Source organism: Haliotis rufescens, unplaced genomic scaffold (genome assembly GCF_023055435.1).
Source record: "Haliotis rufescens isolate VD_foot unplaced genomic scaffold, xgHalRufe1.0.p SCAF_2, whole genome shotgun sequence".
Lineage (NCBI taxonomy): Eukaryota > Metazoa > Mollusca > Gastropoda > Lepetellida > Haliotidae > Haliotis > Haliotis rufescens.
In genome coordinates, this window is record NW_025963890.1 from 32,922,450 (window position 1) to 32,940,859 (window position 18,410).

The 18,410-nt window shown below is 40.1% G+C and overlaps 1 protein-coding gene across 5 annotated transcripts in view; it reads right to left on the minus strand.

Annotated features, from left to right (window-relative positions):
- Positions 1–505: 505 nt before the first annotated feature.
- LOC124117948 (inactive tyrosine-protein kinase transmembrane receptor ROR1-like) overlaps positions 506–18,410 on the minus strand; it is a 233,569-nt gene continuing 215,664 nt past the window's right edge. For all 5 annotated transcript variants that reach the window (XM_046479969.2, XM_046479970.2, XM_046479971.2 and 2 more), the window contains 7 exons: positions 17,861–17,899; positions 16,518–16,654; positions 14,663–14,872; positions 12,637–12,741; positions 11,632–11,769; positions 7,284–7,388; positions 506–6,003 (listed from right to left, as the gene is read on the minus strand). In XM_046479969.2, coding sequence (XP_046335925.1) covers positions 4,391–6,003; positions 7,284–7,388; positions 11,632–11,769; positions 12,637–12,741; positions 14,663–14,872; positions 16,518–16,654; positions 17,861–17,899 — 2,347 coding nt within the window. In that variant the 3' untranslated portion in view covers positions 506–4,390. The remainder of the gene's footprint in view (positions 6,004–7,283; positions 7,389–11,631; positions 11,770–12,636; positions 12,742–14,662; positions 14,873–16,517; positions 16,655–17,860; positions 17,900–18,410) is intronic.

Here is an 18,410-nt window from a genome sequence, read left to right on the forward strand (position 1 = left end):
ATATTGCTAGACTTTTCTTAAATGTGGAGTTAAACCATATTCACTCATTCACTCCATGTAACTACTCAATACCTTGATCTTAGACAGAAATCAACCAAAATCATGTATTCCAGACACAGAGATCACAAATATGAAAACTGGACACATTTTTGCATAAAGTTATCTTTATGTCTAATATTATTTATGCATATGTCATACAAATACTTGATGACTTTGACCTTCAATTTATAGCAAACATAAAAATGCCAGAAAATAAACCCATTGAATACAGTAATTAATATTACCCACAAGTGTAATAAGAACTTAAGGAAACCCCATCTCATGGCAATAAGACCAAGAGCAGGATCGGTGGTGAAAGTCCAACTCATCAGGCAGTGTGAATAACCTGAACAGTGTTTTTGACCTTTGTTGATCTTTATCCAAACCTGACCAAAGCAATTCCGTTCCACTCTAGTGATTGTGAAATCAGGCTGTAAGAATGCCAGTTAAAAGACAAAGACTTTACTTTCAATTTTACTAATTTTATTAGACAATATCAGCATTTTATAATCAATTATGCATGCAACAGATTTCTCTGATATGCATTATATGTAACTTCCATAATTTACATGCACAGACAGCATATAAGCCGTTACATGTAGCACCAGGTCAAAGTTGTCATCATCAGCTTCTCACTGCACTCTACTTACAAAATGGTATTGCATCAATTCCAATGATGTCATCTTAGATTTCATGATACTATAACTTCAACTAACTTCTAATCATAAATATGCATGAAATGTTTCTGCAAAGCTTTCATCATGGAAAATTAGAAAATAGTGTTTGAGAGAAGCTGAATAATTTGAACAACTTTGCATTCTAGGTGTTGCACAACAATATATAGTATGTACATGTTGTCAACTGTTGTCCTACATAGGCATATATACAAGCTAAGTACAAACTGACGCCCCTGGGCATCAGGTACCGGTCAGCATATGGCCAGGGGCACATGACAACAGCTTACGAAGCCCACGGACACTGGGTGCCAGTGAGCTCCAACATGTACACCAGAGAAGCCAGATAGATACACTCATAAGGCAAACATCAGTAGGACAGATGAGTAGTGTAGAAATCACAGTAAGAATATGCATAGCTCTGAGTACCAACAAACTGGGGGTAAATATTGTACATTTAAACAAGATAAAAAGTGTTTGATTGCATTCAATTCAAATTTGCCATCAAGATTTCCTGTAACTTGAGAGTCTTTGTACACAACATGAACAACTAAACTCTAGGTCATATAGGCAGTCAACTTCCGGTATGCATCAAATGCATGATGTCCACTGAAAAGGACAAGAATGAATCTTCATTTTAACAACAAAGTTGTCATTATTTCATTGGACATCAACATGATAATCCCAAAGCTCAGCCTCTGATAATGTGGTGCTCCAGTAGATAAACTGACATTCCGGCTAGATGATCTAGCTGACTGGGTATTGAAATGGCACTATGTAACTGTACAAAACACTCATACACACACTCACATGCAGACAGGCACTCCATACTGCACAGACATACAGATGTAAGTGTATGAACTCATAAAAAACTACTTAAAGTCACCTTTGCCTTAAGTGGACTAGTGCATCAACATAGGCAGGAGGGACTGTCTTCCAGTACTGACACTGCATCAACACAGGCAGGGGGGACTGTCTTCAAGTACTGGCACTGCATCAACACAGGCAGGAGGGACTGTCTTCCAGTACTGACACTGCATCAACACAGGCAGGAGGGACTGTCTTCCAGTACTGACACTGCATCAACACAGGTTGGAGGGACTGTCTTCCAGTACTGACACTGCATCAACACAGGCGGGAGGGATGGTCTTCCAGTACTGACACTGCATCAACACAGGCAGGAGCGACTGTCTTCCAGTACTGACACTGCATCAACACAGGCGGGAGGGACTGTCTTCCAGTACTGACACTGCATCAACACAGGCGGAAGGGATGGTCTTCCAGTACTGGCACTGCATCAACACAGGCGGGAGGGATGGTCTTCCAGTACTGACACTGCATCAACACAGGTGGGAGGGACTGTCTTCCAGTACTGACACTGCATCAACACAGGCGGGAGGGACTGTCTTCCAGTACTGACACTGCATCAACTCAGGCGGGAGGGATGGTCTTCCAGTACTGGCACTGCATCAACACAGGCGGGAGGGACTGTCTTCCAGTACTGGCACTGCATCAACACAGGCGGGAGGGACTGTCTTCCAGTACTGACACTGCATCAACACAGGCGGGAGGGACTATCTTCCAGTACTGACACTGCATCAACACAGGTTGGAGGGACTGTCTTCCAGTACTGACACTGCATCAACACAGGCGGGAGGGATGGTCTTCCAGTACTGACACTGCATCAACACAGGCGGGAGGGACTGTCTTCCAGTACTGACACTGCATCAACACAGGCGGGAGGGATGGTCTTCCAGTACTGACACTGCATCAACACAGGCAGGAGGGACTGTCTTCCAGTACTGACACTGCATCAACACAGGCAGGAGGGACTGTCTTCCAGTACTGACACTGCATCAACACAGGCGGGAGGGACTGTCTTCCAGTACTGACACTGCATCAACACAGGCAGGAGGGACTGTCTTCCAGTACTGACACTGCATCAACATAGGCAGGAGGGACTGTCTTCCAGTACTGACACTGCATCAACACAGGCAGGAGGGACTGTCTTCCAGTACTGACACTGCATCAACACAGGCGGGAGGGACTGTCTTCCAGTACTGACACTGCATCAACACAGGCAGGAGGGACTGTCTTCCAGTACTGACACTGCATCAACACAGGTGGGAGGGACTGTCTTCCAGTACTGACACTGCATCAACACAGGCGGGAGGGACTGTCTTCCAGTACTGACACTGCATCAACATAGGCAGGAGGGACTGTCTTCCAGTACTGACACTGCATCAACACAGGCAGGAGGGACTGTCTTCCAGTACTGACACTGCATCAACACAGGCAGGAGGGACTGTCTTCCAGTACTGACACTGCATCAACACAGGCGGGAGGGACTGTCTTCCAGTACTGACACTGCATCAACACAGGCAGGAGGGACTGTCTTCCAGTACTGACACTGCATCAACACAGGCAGGAGGGACTGTCTTCCAGTACTGACACTGCATCAACACAGGCAGGAGGGACTGTCTTCAAGTACTGACACTGCATCAACACAGGCAGGAGGGACTGTCTTCATAGACAGAAAGGGCTCTTAGTCATTCTGATCCAGGTAAATTTCTTTCAGCTATCACCACTGTCCTCAAAAGGCACTTACACCTCCCAGGCACCCCCAAAACGTCTTTTGATTGTCTTTATGCAATAATTTTGGTGACCACTAAGAATAACAATACAACTTACAGTTGTTGCAATTTCAACACATTCTTTCATCTGCCATCCAAACTGTCTCTCATGATTCACCACGCTCACACATGCTTAAGTAAAGATTAATTTGCTACAAAAACTCCATCTAGCAAAAACTGATGTAAAGATTGTTTGCAATCTAAGATTGCCTTAAGGCTACAATCTTTGGTCTTTAGGCTGATCTACAAAGAGTATAGTATTATGCTGTTACTCACAAGTTAGACTTGAATAAAATAAATAGACAACAGCTAGTCAGGACAAAACAAAGTAACTGCAAAATTAACAACAATACTGATCTATATATCACAGGAACTGTGAATAGCATCAATTAAAACTGCTCCAACACTTGTTCAAGGGTGATGTGGAAATCATCTCAAATTCTCAAAATGTCATTATTTTTATATAAAAATGTTTTGTTTTTGGCATGTTAAACCATCATCATACTTCCCATGAACTGAAATTAGTGTGAGTTTTAACTGAATTCCATGGCCAAACAAACAAAACAAACACTGAAGCTTCTATGTATAATGCAACAAATATTGGCCCAAAGTTTATCTTTGGTATTGCTACCAAGCTAGTGACAGCCAGCCGTACCCATGACTCTAAGGCATAGGGCAGGGGTGGGAGGCATGTCTTCTACTTAAACTGCATCATACAAAAGTCAACAAATCTGATAGCACCGAGTCAATGTTCAGCAAGTTGAAGACATCTGGTTGGGGCCAGTGGCACTTTATAACACTATGTTATTGCATCGTTTACTGAGAACTGGTCACGTTTGGCATAGCACACCAGTGTCTTAACACATCAACTGGTATCAGTTGTGCCAGAAACAACAGAACCATTCCCAATCTGGTTGTATTCCAATGACGAAATAATTTGTACAATCATGTATCAGCATCATTGTATCATCACAATCAAACAATGACTGACTCTGGGAGCTGTGTCGGTCAGTCAGCACACATCTCTGTGCACATTGGTTCACCTTATATTTCTGAAGTCCTCTGATCAGGAATGTATCCATTGTGTGACATTAGACTATTAAAACGGTTGCACTCCGTCACAGATGGTGTGCCATTTTTTACATTGTTCCCTATGTACAATGGCATGGCATTATGATTTCCAGGCTTAAGGTTCCCAGTTGAGGAACCTTGTGATGTGGCACTTTTTGTAGAATTTGAACTGGCTACTGAACCTGGTGGTGAGATTTTGTTTTGAGAATTCTCCAACTTATTGTAGGGCGGTGGACCATTCCTGGCGTTGTGAGGTGGCAACAGAGGCTGCATGTGGCTTGGCAGGTTAGGGTGGTGCATGACCATTTGGGGTGGTTGAGCAATCGGGTGGTACATGGGGTCTGAAGTGTTGCTGCTGCCAGTCAACCCAGTAACAGCGGTGGTGTTGCTCGGTCCAGTGCTGCTATGGTGGCTGGGCTGGCTGTGGGAACTCTGGTGAGTACTGCTTGAGTGTGCCGAGTGACTCTGAGACAGGCTCCAGTGCGGATTCTGGCCAGTCATTATTTCCCCCTTCCAGGCTCTCAGACGTGCATGTATTTCTCTGAAAGATGGTCTTCTTGCTGGAGTTTCATGCCAACATTCCACCATCAAGCCATATATGCGTGCTGGACAATCTTCAGGACATCCTAGAATCTGTCTTGAACGGATCATCTCAATCACCTCTTGGTTAGAGTACCCGAAGTATGGTTGAAGGCCATAGCTGAAGACTTCCCACAAGACAACCCCAAATGCCCAAACATCACTATCAGTTGTGAATTTACCATACATGATAGACTCTGGTGGCATCCAGCGAACAGGCAATAGAGATTTACTCTGGACACGGTAGTAATCAGAGGAGTAAACATCTCGTGATAACCCAAAATCTGAGATTTTGACTGTGAGGTTTTCTCCCACCAGGATGTTTCTGGCTGCTAGGTCTCGGTGGACGAAGTGGTGGCTGGCCAGATACTCCATGCCCGCAGCTATCTGCAGTGACATGAACAGCATGTCAGGATACTCCAGCAACTTAGCTGCCCCCTCATCATCCTTTCCAGATATGTCTGAGTGGGGTGAATGCATCAGGAGATACTCATGTAGGTCTCCATGTGTCATATACTCAAACAACATGCACATTGGCTCCTGTTTCATACATACACCTAGCAGACACACAATATTTGGGTGTCTCATTTCTGACATCAGGTCAACTTCGCGCCGAAAGTCATTTTGAGTTTTTGGTGTGGCAGTATCTTTCAAGGTTTTGATGGCAACCTTGCTGACAGTGTTGTCTCCATACAATCCCAATAGCTCTCCTTTATAAACTTTGCCAAAAGCACCTTCGCCCAATTCTTGTAGAAAGCGTATGTTGCCCATTGGGAACTCTCTAGCACGCGAGCTTGGTTTGGGGTTGAGGGGACTCATCTCCATGGGAACATTTGGTCGACTTGCAGCCTTGCCCTTGCCATTTTGTCTGCTCCTTGATTGCTGGCAGAAGCAGACAAGGGCGAGGAGCAAGGCAAGAGCTAGTGGGACTGTGATACCAGGAACCAAGATGAACATGAGTTTGTTGCCCTGCTCTTCTCCCCCTGCTGATCCACTAGTGCCACCAACTGAAACACATACAAACATACAGTGAAACACTGAAATACACAGCAGAATATATTCAAACCCATATCAACTATAATAAAATGATCAGTATAAGATTAGATTTCCAAGTAGTTTTGTTCTAATTCAGTTCTAATATGGGAAAATGAATCTTCAAAATGGCATTCAGATGTTAAAGGTATCTGCAACATGTCTATCAGCATAAATCAGTCATCCTAACACTAATGCCAGGAACCAGTCCTTTGGACTTCACTGAAGTGGGACACACAACTTATGTTATGTGACATACTACTAAGTAAGTATTGGGTAGGCATACATAATCAAGGATGTCTCGATGAATAAGGGTAGACATGTTCAGATGTGTGTTAAATAATACATACTGTGTGATTGCAAGAAACTGAAATACACCTCATTCAATGTTCAGAATATTTTCGATATCATAGGTCAATTTATTCAGATAAAGTATATTAAGGGCATACTTGAATTAATGCCTCAATAATATCATAAACAGAGTTCACTTGATTTTTACTTGAATATTTGCAAATTTAGATTACAAAGGCCACAATAAAGGGGTTAACAAGTATATGCAGACATGAAATTTCAAGGTAGACACAATTTTATGGATAACAACTCCTTTAATACTGTTAAAAGCGACGTTTCGTTTAAGATCCTTACATTGTACAGAATATATATAGTAGGTGGAGGATTACAATGTCCCTCATTCAGTCCTGCCTGACAACGGTATAAGGATCTATACCGAAACGTTGCTTTTAACTGTATTAAAGAAGTTGTTATCCATAAAATTGTGTCTACCTTGTCACCCGTCAACTTCTAAGTAATGCCTATCAAACAATTTATAGACATGAAATTTAATCAACATTCTTAACACCACATACATACAGAAATTTGCACTCAGAAATAACTGAGTAATAGGAAAAACAGTATTTTCAATATGGCTGCCAGAATCTGTAATTTTTGTAACTCAGGCCATAAATTTAGCAGTATATAGCAGAGTGTTTGCAGGGATAATCCCTGCACAGTTTCAGCATCATAGAGCTTGTGGTTTGATGACAGCTTTCTCGCCAAACACACCTGTAGTCTTTACTAATGAGAGCTAAACGAACAACTGTCTGTTGAAAGCAAATGGAAATCTGTTTTGTAGTCTCAACCTTTAAATCAAGCTCTTAAAGAATGGACTACCTTTTGAAAAAACAAAATGATCAGGAGATGAAAGGTTACACAACGCTGACTCAGCTGAGGTGACTGTGGCTGTAGGTATACTCACCACACTTAGGGATGGCACACACTTCCTTCTGAACATGGCCATTTGTTGTGAAGCACCAAGGGCCTTCCTCTTGGTTGCCAGGGTTGCGACAATAATTATGAGAACCTGAAAAAATATAATTTTCATAACAAAAAAATGCTAAGATATCTGAAAGTGTAGCAATTCATTTGCAAGTCATTAGTCTATCAGGCGACAGCTGATATCACCACTATCGATGTTCATCTTTGATCCCTATGTAATTCATTATAACTAGCTGTGCAAAAAACAACTTATAAGCACTTCATGTTTAACATACTAGACCTACACTACACCAAAAAGCAGTTGTCATTGTTAATAAATCAAATGATACCACCTCTATTACATCACTGCCATGAATACTACATTGTGGCTAACATTACGCTACATAAATCTTCAGATTTTGAACAGAAGTCATCTACACTGTCAAAGCACCCTTGCATGTCAAAGGCAAGAAAACCTCATTTCTTTCCAACATCAACCACAATAGATGCAGATTATTGGGTGGTGGGAGGGATTACTCCTGAATAACCAGTAATAAATACTGTTTGATAATTCTCGCAAATATCCTACCTCTATCACATCATTGCCAAAATACATCCGCGGGATCGGTAGGTTCTGACATTGAGTAAACCCTGAATAATTAACAGTCTAATGTAGTACCTAATTGTTCCAAACAACCTTTTTCTAGTTGTTTAACAATCGATAGGTGTACATAAATCTGAATCACCTCAAAAGGCCTGATCCCAGGATTATTGCATAGGATATATATAAGTAGCTGTTAAACTTCCATCAAACTACTGTTACATTTGCAAACCTGTTTACCCCTACTTGCCATACCAGTAGTTCACTTTGAATCTGGCAGAAATTTCAGATATTTGTCTGTAGTCAGTTTTACTAGCATGCAAGTAGGTGAAGTCGTTCTCAAACATGTTACAATAAATGACTGACTGTCCCTTCTTTGAGGCCATAAGACAAAGTAGCCATGTGGCTACAAATACTTTTTCTAGGTTGTCTCTGGTAAAATCAAGAAGTCAAGCCAATATAGTACCCAAAAACAAGTGAAATTATCTTGTAAAAGCATATTTTAAAGCATTTCATAAACCACCCTTATTGGATTTCCTTTCAATTATCTGGACAAGGTAAGTGTTTCTACCTCAAGAATGTTTTAGCCATACTTTCCTTACTAAAATTGGAACTACCCATTACGAAGCGTATCTTGCTGGCATAATAATGCAGGTTGTGCAGAACAATACAAGTCATTATCTATTATTTTAGCTGCACATGTCATTCCTTTTGGTAAATTTCTTTTCACTAGAACTGATTTTGATGTATTTTTGACTATCACTGGCATGGACGGCTTCTCTGTGTCTTCATTTGTGTCCTCGGCTTGTGAAAATCTTATGCTGACAGACAAGTACTGCCATTTCAACCTATAGCATGGTTTCTGTAACTACCGGGTACTGCCCCAAACCAAGCCTAGATGGTTTCTCTCTCAAACTCAGCTGTTGGGCCAAGAAGTCATCTTCCGGACAGAACAGAACTGTACATGCTCTGCCTACCTAACACGATCTACATTGCATGTTTCAGAGTTTGAAAAAAGATTAGAAAAGTAGTTGTTTATGATCCATAGTGTAAAAAAAGATTTACTGAGTGTTATGCACAGTAAAAAACACAGATCATATCCCTTCAGCAAATTCACGTAAACAAACAGGAATAACAAACTTGATAAAAATATGAAGTTTGATATAAAACATCACTAGACATGATGATTTACCATTTAAATTGTCTTTCCTGCTCTCCAAGGCATTGTTTTACCGGTATATGCAGAGATTAAGTTTACTGTGTGTATTTTCTGGAAATAGCAATCAGTTAAAAAGTACTGAATGATACAACTTCGAAGAATTTTGATGCAATGGTCTGAAGATATTGTATCTGAAATTCATCAGGAATAATAATCTCCAAAATTGTGTTATTTAATTGCAGCTTTTACTTTGGTACAGCTAATTGCTCTTGCGGGATATTTTTTTTCACGTATGGAACAATTTGACCAGTCACTGTAGTGACTTCCCACTACATATATTTCGATCTTGAAAACGTTATGTTATAGTCAAATTGCCACAATAAAATTTTTTAACAAGTCAAAGTATGGCATTTATGATACATGTATCCAATTTCTGACAACTAAAGTTTGTTTCAAGGCGGCAATAGCGGTAATCTGACCGTGGTTGCTGTAAATAACGGTGAGTTGTGCGATCTACTGATCACTTTACACACGTTTAGCTAAAATATATTTTTATATCACTATTTTTTTACCGCTAAGGTTGTAGACCTAGATCTATCCACAATTATATGTAGTACATGTGACTTCATGTTTACACTGACAGCCATACAACAGCCAGCTGTATCGCAGAATAAACTTATGCTCAACAGGATTTTTTTTTTGTAGTTTCTGTACAACAATGTATTCAGATAGTTTCCTCATAAGATGAGAAAGCTCTGTTAAGAACTACCTCAGTAAGTCAGTCACAATGATACTATGTCGTAATACATGTACATCGAGTACACAATGCCAAAATGGCTGACACAATAAACGTGATGGGAGAGATTTCCGAAGTTTAATTAACCTGTGGCTATTACAAGTGTTAGTCATCACTGACTGATTGTATTGATGTGTCAAATAGATACTAAGGTAAATTCAGATTGCTGTACACTGTCACTGTAGTCTAGACACAAATCAAGCTGATAATATGATAGTTTGGATGTGCTTTTCTTCGTTTTGTTCTGTACGGTGGGTTGTAGCGAGGATGTCCTTTAACGGGCATGCAAACAAACTTTCTGACTTATCCCAATGTATGCTAAACAAATGATGAGAAACAATGCTTCTGTATTTTTACGTGCTAGGGAATTCCCAGGGGTTTGCCCAGGGAAGTGGAAGTAGTCCCTCAGTGTTTACGTCATGTCAAGAATGCAGTATCGTGAAAAGCGTTTGAATGTCACAATGTGTCATTCACACATCTATGAACTTCAGTTTCGTGACCGACCTCTTGTTCAAGGGAACAGCCATATATCGTGTAAACTTCACATTAAAAAAATATTATTGAATGAAATTTTGAATTAAGTTAATATATTATATTACAAACATAAGTTCAGATATACAACAAACACATTTTTATTTAAGCAATAAACGACGAGTGGGAGTTTTTTATCGTAGAAAAAAACACTGCTGTGGTTTATTGTATGATAAACGACCACAAGTCATGTATTTCGTATGCGATTTATTCACAGGTGGGTATTTCCCGCATATTCTCACAATCCTCAAGTCAGTTACATGTACCTTTTCTCCTAATACAGATTATCATATCTCACCCACTTTTAGATGTGATCGTTTAGCCACAGCACATGGGGAACAATTCACTTGACACTTCCATCTCAAAAATACTGTTGTCCAATATGTGACATCATCAAGTTGCGAGCAGATATTCAATTCTCCAGAAATTACGCCATGATAAAACAATGTTTTATCGTGAAATAAACCATGCTTTGTTATTCATTGCTCTTTGCGATTTATGGCATTGCTATTTTATATAACCAAAGAGTATAATAACAGGATTAAATTGCATACTTCAGTTTGGATTTGTTGACATGGTATTTCCAGTGTTACATGTGATCAGTGATCCAGTGATAGGGATAAAACATTGTGTCAGTGTAAAACTGGAGTTTATTAAAATGTAAGTAAATTTGGGAGCCATGCGCATGCCATAACCGAGCAAGCACTATATTGAAGGGCACAAGAGAGAGTGAACACTGTAGTTGCATCAACAAGCTCATGGATATTTGCAAGGGTGCCTCTGTCTGGTATGGAACATCAGGGTCAGTTGGTGTCTTGGGAGTGTCAGCTGAGGAAGTACAGTTCTCACTCACAGATGTAGACAAACTCACTACTGTCCTTTTAGCATCTTCCCTCTTCTTAAAATGATTCCCAGATTCCATGAGTTCAATGAAAACATCAGATATCTGTCCTCTTCTGTACAAGAAATAGTACAGTACCTCCAGCATGATAGGCAGATGATGGGCAAGAAGTCATGAAGGGACCAAAACTGCTATGCAAGAAGAAGTAAGGTTTTCCTGCCATGCACATGCATGGGTGCTTTGGAAGGTGGGATACTATCACAGGCACAACTGATTATGAACAGTTGACAGTGAAGTGGACTTCTGTTAAAAATCTGAATTTTTTATAGTGTGATGTTAGACAAAATGGGGGATTTATCCCAATGATGTAATAGAGGTAGAGTATTTGCTTGTATTATTCCTCATTCAGTGACATACTCACCAACAATCGGGTATCGGGAGGATTTGAAGAAGTGTTGATGGGGTGTGTCCGAGTTCCACTTCTGGCAAGTGAAGCCACTCTTTGTTTTGCTCACATTTCCCTCATATGTTGTCCCAGTGCCATTGTAACAATTGTGCTCTGTAATTATAACGACAAACTTGTTATTATGCACAGTATTTTCATGGCTGCAAATTGTGGGATAAAGTTGGAAAATACACTACATAGTAATAAGAAACTATAAGAACAATTAATTTAGGCTAGACAATATCAACAATATATCAATATATGACATGATTGCTGGGATCATCCATACAAACTAAATGCAACAATGATTGTAGTGATATCAAGAATATGGTTTCACCACTTGTAGACTATTATATATTCACAATTAATCACCATAAAAGGGGCATCACTGATGCATTATGTGTTCACAGTTTTATCTGGAACCAAATCATGCAACATTTTCAATCTCATTAAAATCAGATCTTAGGTTTCGCTACCGCAAAACAAAGATCTGAGGACATCCCATTATGGGTCTCGTCAGAACGACCTTTCACGAACTTTGACCGATCAATGAAATGACTGACAAGAAATTTACATTAGCCAATCAGAAGGCAGCTTTCTCAAGCTATACGACACTATTTTCATACTGGCGACTATGCTTCAAAACATATTTTGATGTATTCTCGATTAAAAAATTTAAAACTGTTAAAAAGAACATTCTGGAATGGCTTATAGATGGACTAGATTATATGGATATAATCATAAATCCCGTAACTGTCGTTTGGAATACCTTCTGTTAAATATTTCGAGGTTGCATGATTAGATTTTAATGAGATTGAGTAATTTTAGGTGAAACACTTTTTACAAATCCAAGATGACCATGCTAGTAATATACTTATGTAGGTCTGACTGACATAATGTCAAAAGATCTTGGATGCAACCTAGTTAAGAATTGGATGCAAGTGCAACTGTTGAGTGGCTGTGTCCTGTCATACTACTCACTCTTATTGTAGCCCTCTGTGATGCTGATGCCGACGCGAATACAGTTATCTCCCTCCGGTGTGCCAGGGCCTGCCAACTTCTTGCAGTCTGGCAGTAGTGAGTTGCCTGAAACACAGAGACACTAAAAGGTCACTTGCAACCAAAATAAGAAATATCCAACAGCATTATTGATGCCTCAAAGATTTAACACCATCTAAGTTCATGTTGTTTGACTAGAATATACTTAAGATTGACGCCTCTAGGATTTCCACTTCAATATTTCATGGGTTTGTATACATTACTTTCCTCCTTCACAAATGCTTTGAAGTGTTGTGGTGATGCGTGTCTATCCTTAGTCAGTGAATGAAATAAAGCTGATTATAACACACACAAGTGAAATGTGCATGCATTTTAAGCCCAACCCTGTGCATGAAGTTTGTGCAAACCCTGTCTCTGACCGACATTGAAGCAACGTGTGGAATAGATGGCCACAGTGGCCCATGTTGCAGGAGAAATATTGCTGGTTGGAAGATGTAACCTGAGCACTCATTGGTCAGATCACTGGTTTGCCGCTGCTGGAAACAGGCTGTGGCTTGTTTTGTTCATTCAATATACTGTAAATCTTGAATTTAACGCAAGCTGGAATTAAATGCGAAAAATGCGAGTGGTCTATGTTCGCATTAATGAAACTTCGCATTTATGTCTCCAAAATGACTATCAACAATAAGACGGCCTCACTGCACACTTTGGATAGCGGAAATACCAACTTACATATAAACACAAACATGGTTTATTGAACACTTACTTACTTACTTACTTTGGAGATTTAACGTGCGCTTTCCGACTGATGCGTATTTCGCACACGGGCCCGGCCAGGCCATTTAATGTGTTTCCGAAAGGGGCGAAAGTGGTCTGTGCAACCCAAGAGGGGGGTTTTAGGGGTTGCTTATATAGAATTTGGGAATTTTGAGATTTGGAATAGATGCCGATGAGATTGGGGAGGAGAACTAAGGGAGCTGGGTATGGTGGATGTTTGTTTGTTTATGTGATTTTGATTTGGTAGGTTATTGAGTTTTTAGATGCGTTTTATTAGTTCCGTTTTTATTAAGAATACGCCTAAGGCCTTGAAGTTTTCTAGTTTATTTTGTGGGTTTAGTATTGCTTCTAGAGTTAGAGCCTTGTTTAGATTGAGGGTGGTTTGTAATGCGGTTCGATGTGTTAGGTAGTGTGTGCAGTGGATGAGTGCGTGTTCTGGGGTTTCTGGTTGTTTGCAGTGTGGGCAGTTACCTGTAGTGTGTTTTTTAAATTTTTTTAGGTGGTTATTTAGGTTGGTGTGTCCTGTTTGGAGTTTAGTGATTACTCTGTCGATTTTTTTGGATGGATGGAGAATTTTTGGTTTGGTTAGTGGTTTGCTGAGCACTTTTTTGATTTGGCTATTTGAGTTTAGATATAGGTTATGCCATTTGTTGGTGATTTTTTGCTTGTTTACACTTTTAATTTCTGATTTTGAGATGGGTAAGTTTAAGCTTATTTCTGGGATTTTGAGGGATAGTTTAGCTGCTTTATCGGCGTTTTCATTACCGTATATTCCTACGTGGGCGGGTATCCACAAGAAGGTTATTTGTTTGCCTGCCTTAGTTAGGTCGTTGGAGCTTTTAAGTATTTGATTTATTAATTTAGGTCGGTTTTTGGTATTTTTGTTTTGGAGGGCTTGCAGTCCACTCAGGGAGTCGGTAAGTATTAGGATTTTTTTGTGTTTTTTGAGCAGCTGTTGTAACAAGTATATAACAATGTCATTCAAAGAAAAGGAATAACACAATAGGCATCCGGTGAGTTATCACTGCTGGAATCAAGACTTCTACCCACTCGTGTCAAACTAATCACCATTGACCACTCCAGCAGTCTAGACAGATGCCAGTGAACTGTTGTAGGTTCAATTATTTTACTGCCTTTGAACTACCTTAATACCAGTCAACAGAATAAACATGTAAACCGTGTGTTGCTTGGAAAACACTGTAAATTGACATCTGTCGTATCTAACACCCACCTATAAGTTGGTGTTGTTTGGCTAGGATATACTCAGTCTTGCAGATTGACTCCTCCAGGATTTCACATTCGTCCTTGCAGATCTGCCGTGGCCGTGGGTTGTTGGTGTTTGTGTCGCACAGAGGGAGGGAGTGGAAACACAGGGAGCGGATGGCGTACTCTTGGCATTTGGAGGACAGGTGGCTAGATGACCCAATCACAGCAAAGCCAGCTGGAACATACATAAAACAATAGTTCAACACACACCTTTCATATTTCCCCAGATTTTTGTTTGTTTGTTTGTTGTTTAATGCCACACTCAGCAATATTCCATCTTTATGATGGCGCTCTGTAAATAATCAAGTCTGGATCATTATATCCAGCGATTAACAGCATGAGCATCGATCCATGCAATTGGGATACGATCAAATGCATTAACCAAGTCTGAAGACCTATTCTACCCCGGATCTTCACGGTTCCATATTTCCCCAGAAATGACAAATACCTGACGAGCAAGCTTTTTTTCATTCATACACCTCTACAAAAAAACATATAATTTGACTGGTTCATATGAAGATATAAATGACATTATCATCACATACCTGCATATGTGACAAACTCTTATAGCTAAAGATTGTGCTGCCCAGACCAGTTACATGGACACATGTTGAGGTATAGAGTCACCTTCATGAGGCAGTAGCAGTATATCTAGTTTCCATGGTGTAATGTATAAGGAGCATTCGGCATCATGGGTGATAATAATGTACCTGCCAGGTGGCAGTCCAATATGTCATGCTGAGAGTATATCAAATAACATGCAAAGGCCGTTCTTTGTTTCAAGAGTCTGATGAGTGTGACCAACACTAGTGCGTGATGAAGAACCTAATGAGCAGCCCCCCACCACCACCAGTTATGCCCCTAGTGACACAACCTCAATGGCATCACACCCTAATCAGTTCTCGGCAAAATAATTAGGGTATTTCAAAAGACAGGTCCTGAGGGAACAGTTTTCAGAGCAGGCTGAAATTCCCCAGCCAGGGTGAAAGTTGAAGCAGGACACATAAATAAGCAGATAACACCAAGCACAGACAACCTGAGATAAGCAATCAAATTCATGAAATAGCAGCAAGTCTAATAGCTAAATCTTACAAAACTAAGCTCTCCAAACTGCCACAACATGAAGAAGTCGGGTATTTCTCAATCCACAGTCTTTATCAGTACATTATACTGTCTTTTTCAGCTGGTTAACCCAGCTGTACATGCAATACACTGCACCCAAGCCCCAAACGATGGAGTGCTAGTGGGCCTGCTCGAGGAGATTTAAGGTGCTGCCCCCTCCTGGCACTGCACCAGTGGATATTGGTAAGCAGGTGTCTATCTGTTTGTGGACATCAATCTCTGTCAAAGGGCTGTTATTCTGTCACTCCCTGTCACACACCAAACAGCTGCAGATATCTTTAATTAAACAACTAATTAATTACTTTGGTTACACCCCTTCTTACACAATACATTGTTCTGTTTGACAATTCGGCTTCAGATAGTAATGATGACATCATATCCTTAAAAATGAAATGTCTATGTTGTAGCTAATTCAAGAACTAGCTTCTACATAATGGTGCTGGAGCATTTACATCAGTACTATACAGAAATCTGTTTGTATCATGCATTACCCAGGTGGAACCATTTCATATCATGCACCACCCAAGAAGAAACATTTCATATCATATATTACCCAGAGACATTATGTGCCATCATTCATCCATACTGAAACATTCCATACCATACATGTATCATTCCAACTGATACTTCCATTCTAGGAATTATCACAAGCAAATTGCCAGGTCTTCAGCTAAAAGATAGAAAAGTATTTTAATTACCTATGAGTTTCTCTTCCTTGCGACTCTGTGTCAGTTTGGATGTGACATAAATGCTCATGTTTCCCACAAACTTGGAGCAGGTGCTCCCTCTGTAGATCTGGCAGAAGCCTGAGCCCTGATCCTCCTCCTTCTCCTCCCTGACAATACATGTAGGAGATGTCATCTCAGGCAAACCGTCACAGGTAGTACAGCAGCATGCACTTAACACAGTGGGACATACACAGTTTTACACACATAACATTTAAAGCATTAGACATAAAAGGTTCCATTCTCTGTTGCAGATCATCGAAAAGCAATTTGGCCCTAAAATTCAGATCATATCAAACTATTCCACTGCCAATTATAAAATTCATTACTCCCCTATGCTCGTTTCTTTTTTTCTAATGCAGATATTTGACCTGTGTCCCCTCAAACAGCTGTAGGAGGTTGGGCATGGTGGAGGTGTGAGGTGGGGGAGGGGTGTGGTCTCCAGCACCACATTAACACTATTGTATAGTCAACAGTAATTGCACTCATTAGTACACTAATCACTCACACATGGGCTGACTTAGTGTTGAACTAGCATCATGTAACTCTAATGCTCATAATTGATGTAATCCAGTCTGTGATTTATCATTTCAAAATGTAAACAATAGGCCTTGGGTGCTGGTCAATATATTTATGGAAGATAGTTTGTTGTTGTAGTGCAAATGTGATCTGCTATTTGAGCACATCAAGATGTTATCACTGTTGGGTAATGAGCAATCATTTATTTAGACCAGCCCTTGCCAAGCCTTGCCTCTGTAGTGGCAACTGTATCAACATATGAAACATAAACAGCACTGCCTAATAGTCCCCAACCTGTTTTTGATGGTATTCATTAAGGTGGGCGTTTCAAAGCCTCTTTGCAATTGCACTATGGTTTCAATCACCCCTGTATGGCTTAATACAACATGTGCCGGACATGGTAGTGCTGATGTGCTCATATTGTTGTACATCCATCCACTCTATGAAGGCAACAATACCCTTTTGCTTGGATGCCGTTCAGCTCAATTCTTACACAACCACTTACTAGCTTGAACGTATTCTGATAGTTAACTTTCACCACTGGAGAATAATGCTACACAATTTAAAGAAGATTTTCAAATATTTATTACACATCAAACATTGAAAATGTCATGTCAAAACCATTTACAGTGAAAAGGGCAAATTTGCTCTCCTATGTTAAGAATTATGACTAGAATGTACATGGGACGATAACCTTGTAACCGATATGGAACACTCTGTTTCCAATGCTCATGCACTTTGAAAACAGGAAAAAACTACCAGGATCTGGTGCTATCATAGCCAATCACCATACTCACTTTCCTGGCAGGAACTCAGAGTTGTATTTGCCGTTGAATCTGTTGAAAAAAACAGTAACCGATAAGAAAAGTGGAAACTTATGTCCTCCATTCTGCATTACTTCTTGCACTCCTCTTCAGCAGGAAGAAGACTGAGAAACAACCAAAATGTTTATTGTGACATCTCTTAAGTAATAGGAACCAGCAAATAGTTATCGGCATTTAAAGGAAAAAAGTGACACATTTAAACAACAGTTATATATTTGACATTTGGTGTGTGCATGTAGGCATTTTGGTACTGTTGTAAGGATCTCTGTTGCCTGACTGATAGACACAAGTAGCTTCTTTTCTTTAAGCACTCACTATACCTGACCTACTGAGTTAACAAAGGCTGTCTTTCTACTAACCGTAACTGTACAGTTCTACTAACTGTAACTTGCTACAATATTCCCCACTTATAAATAAAACCTATATTTGTCTTTATATTGACTTTTTCTTCTCCTCAAAATTCCATGTAGAAAAGTCCAATGTTTTATAAAAAGGTATATTTATTTCTTTGCAGGGTTCTCTG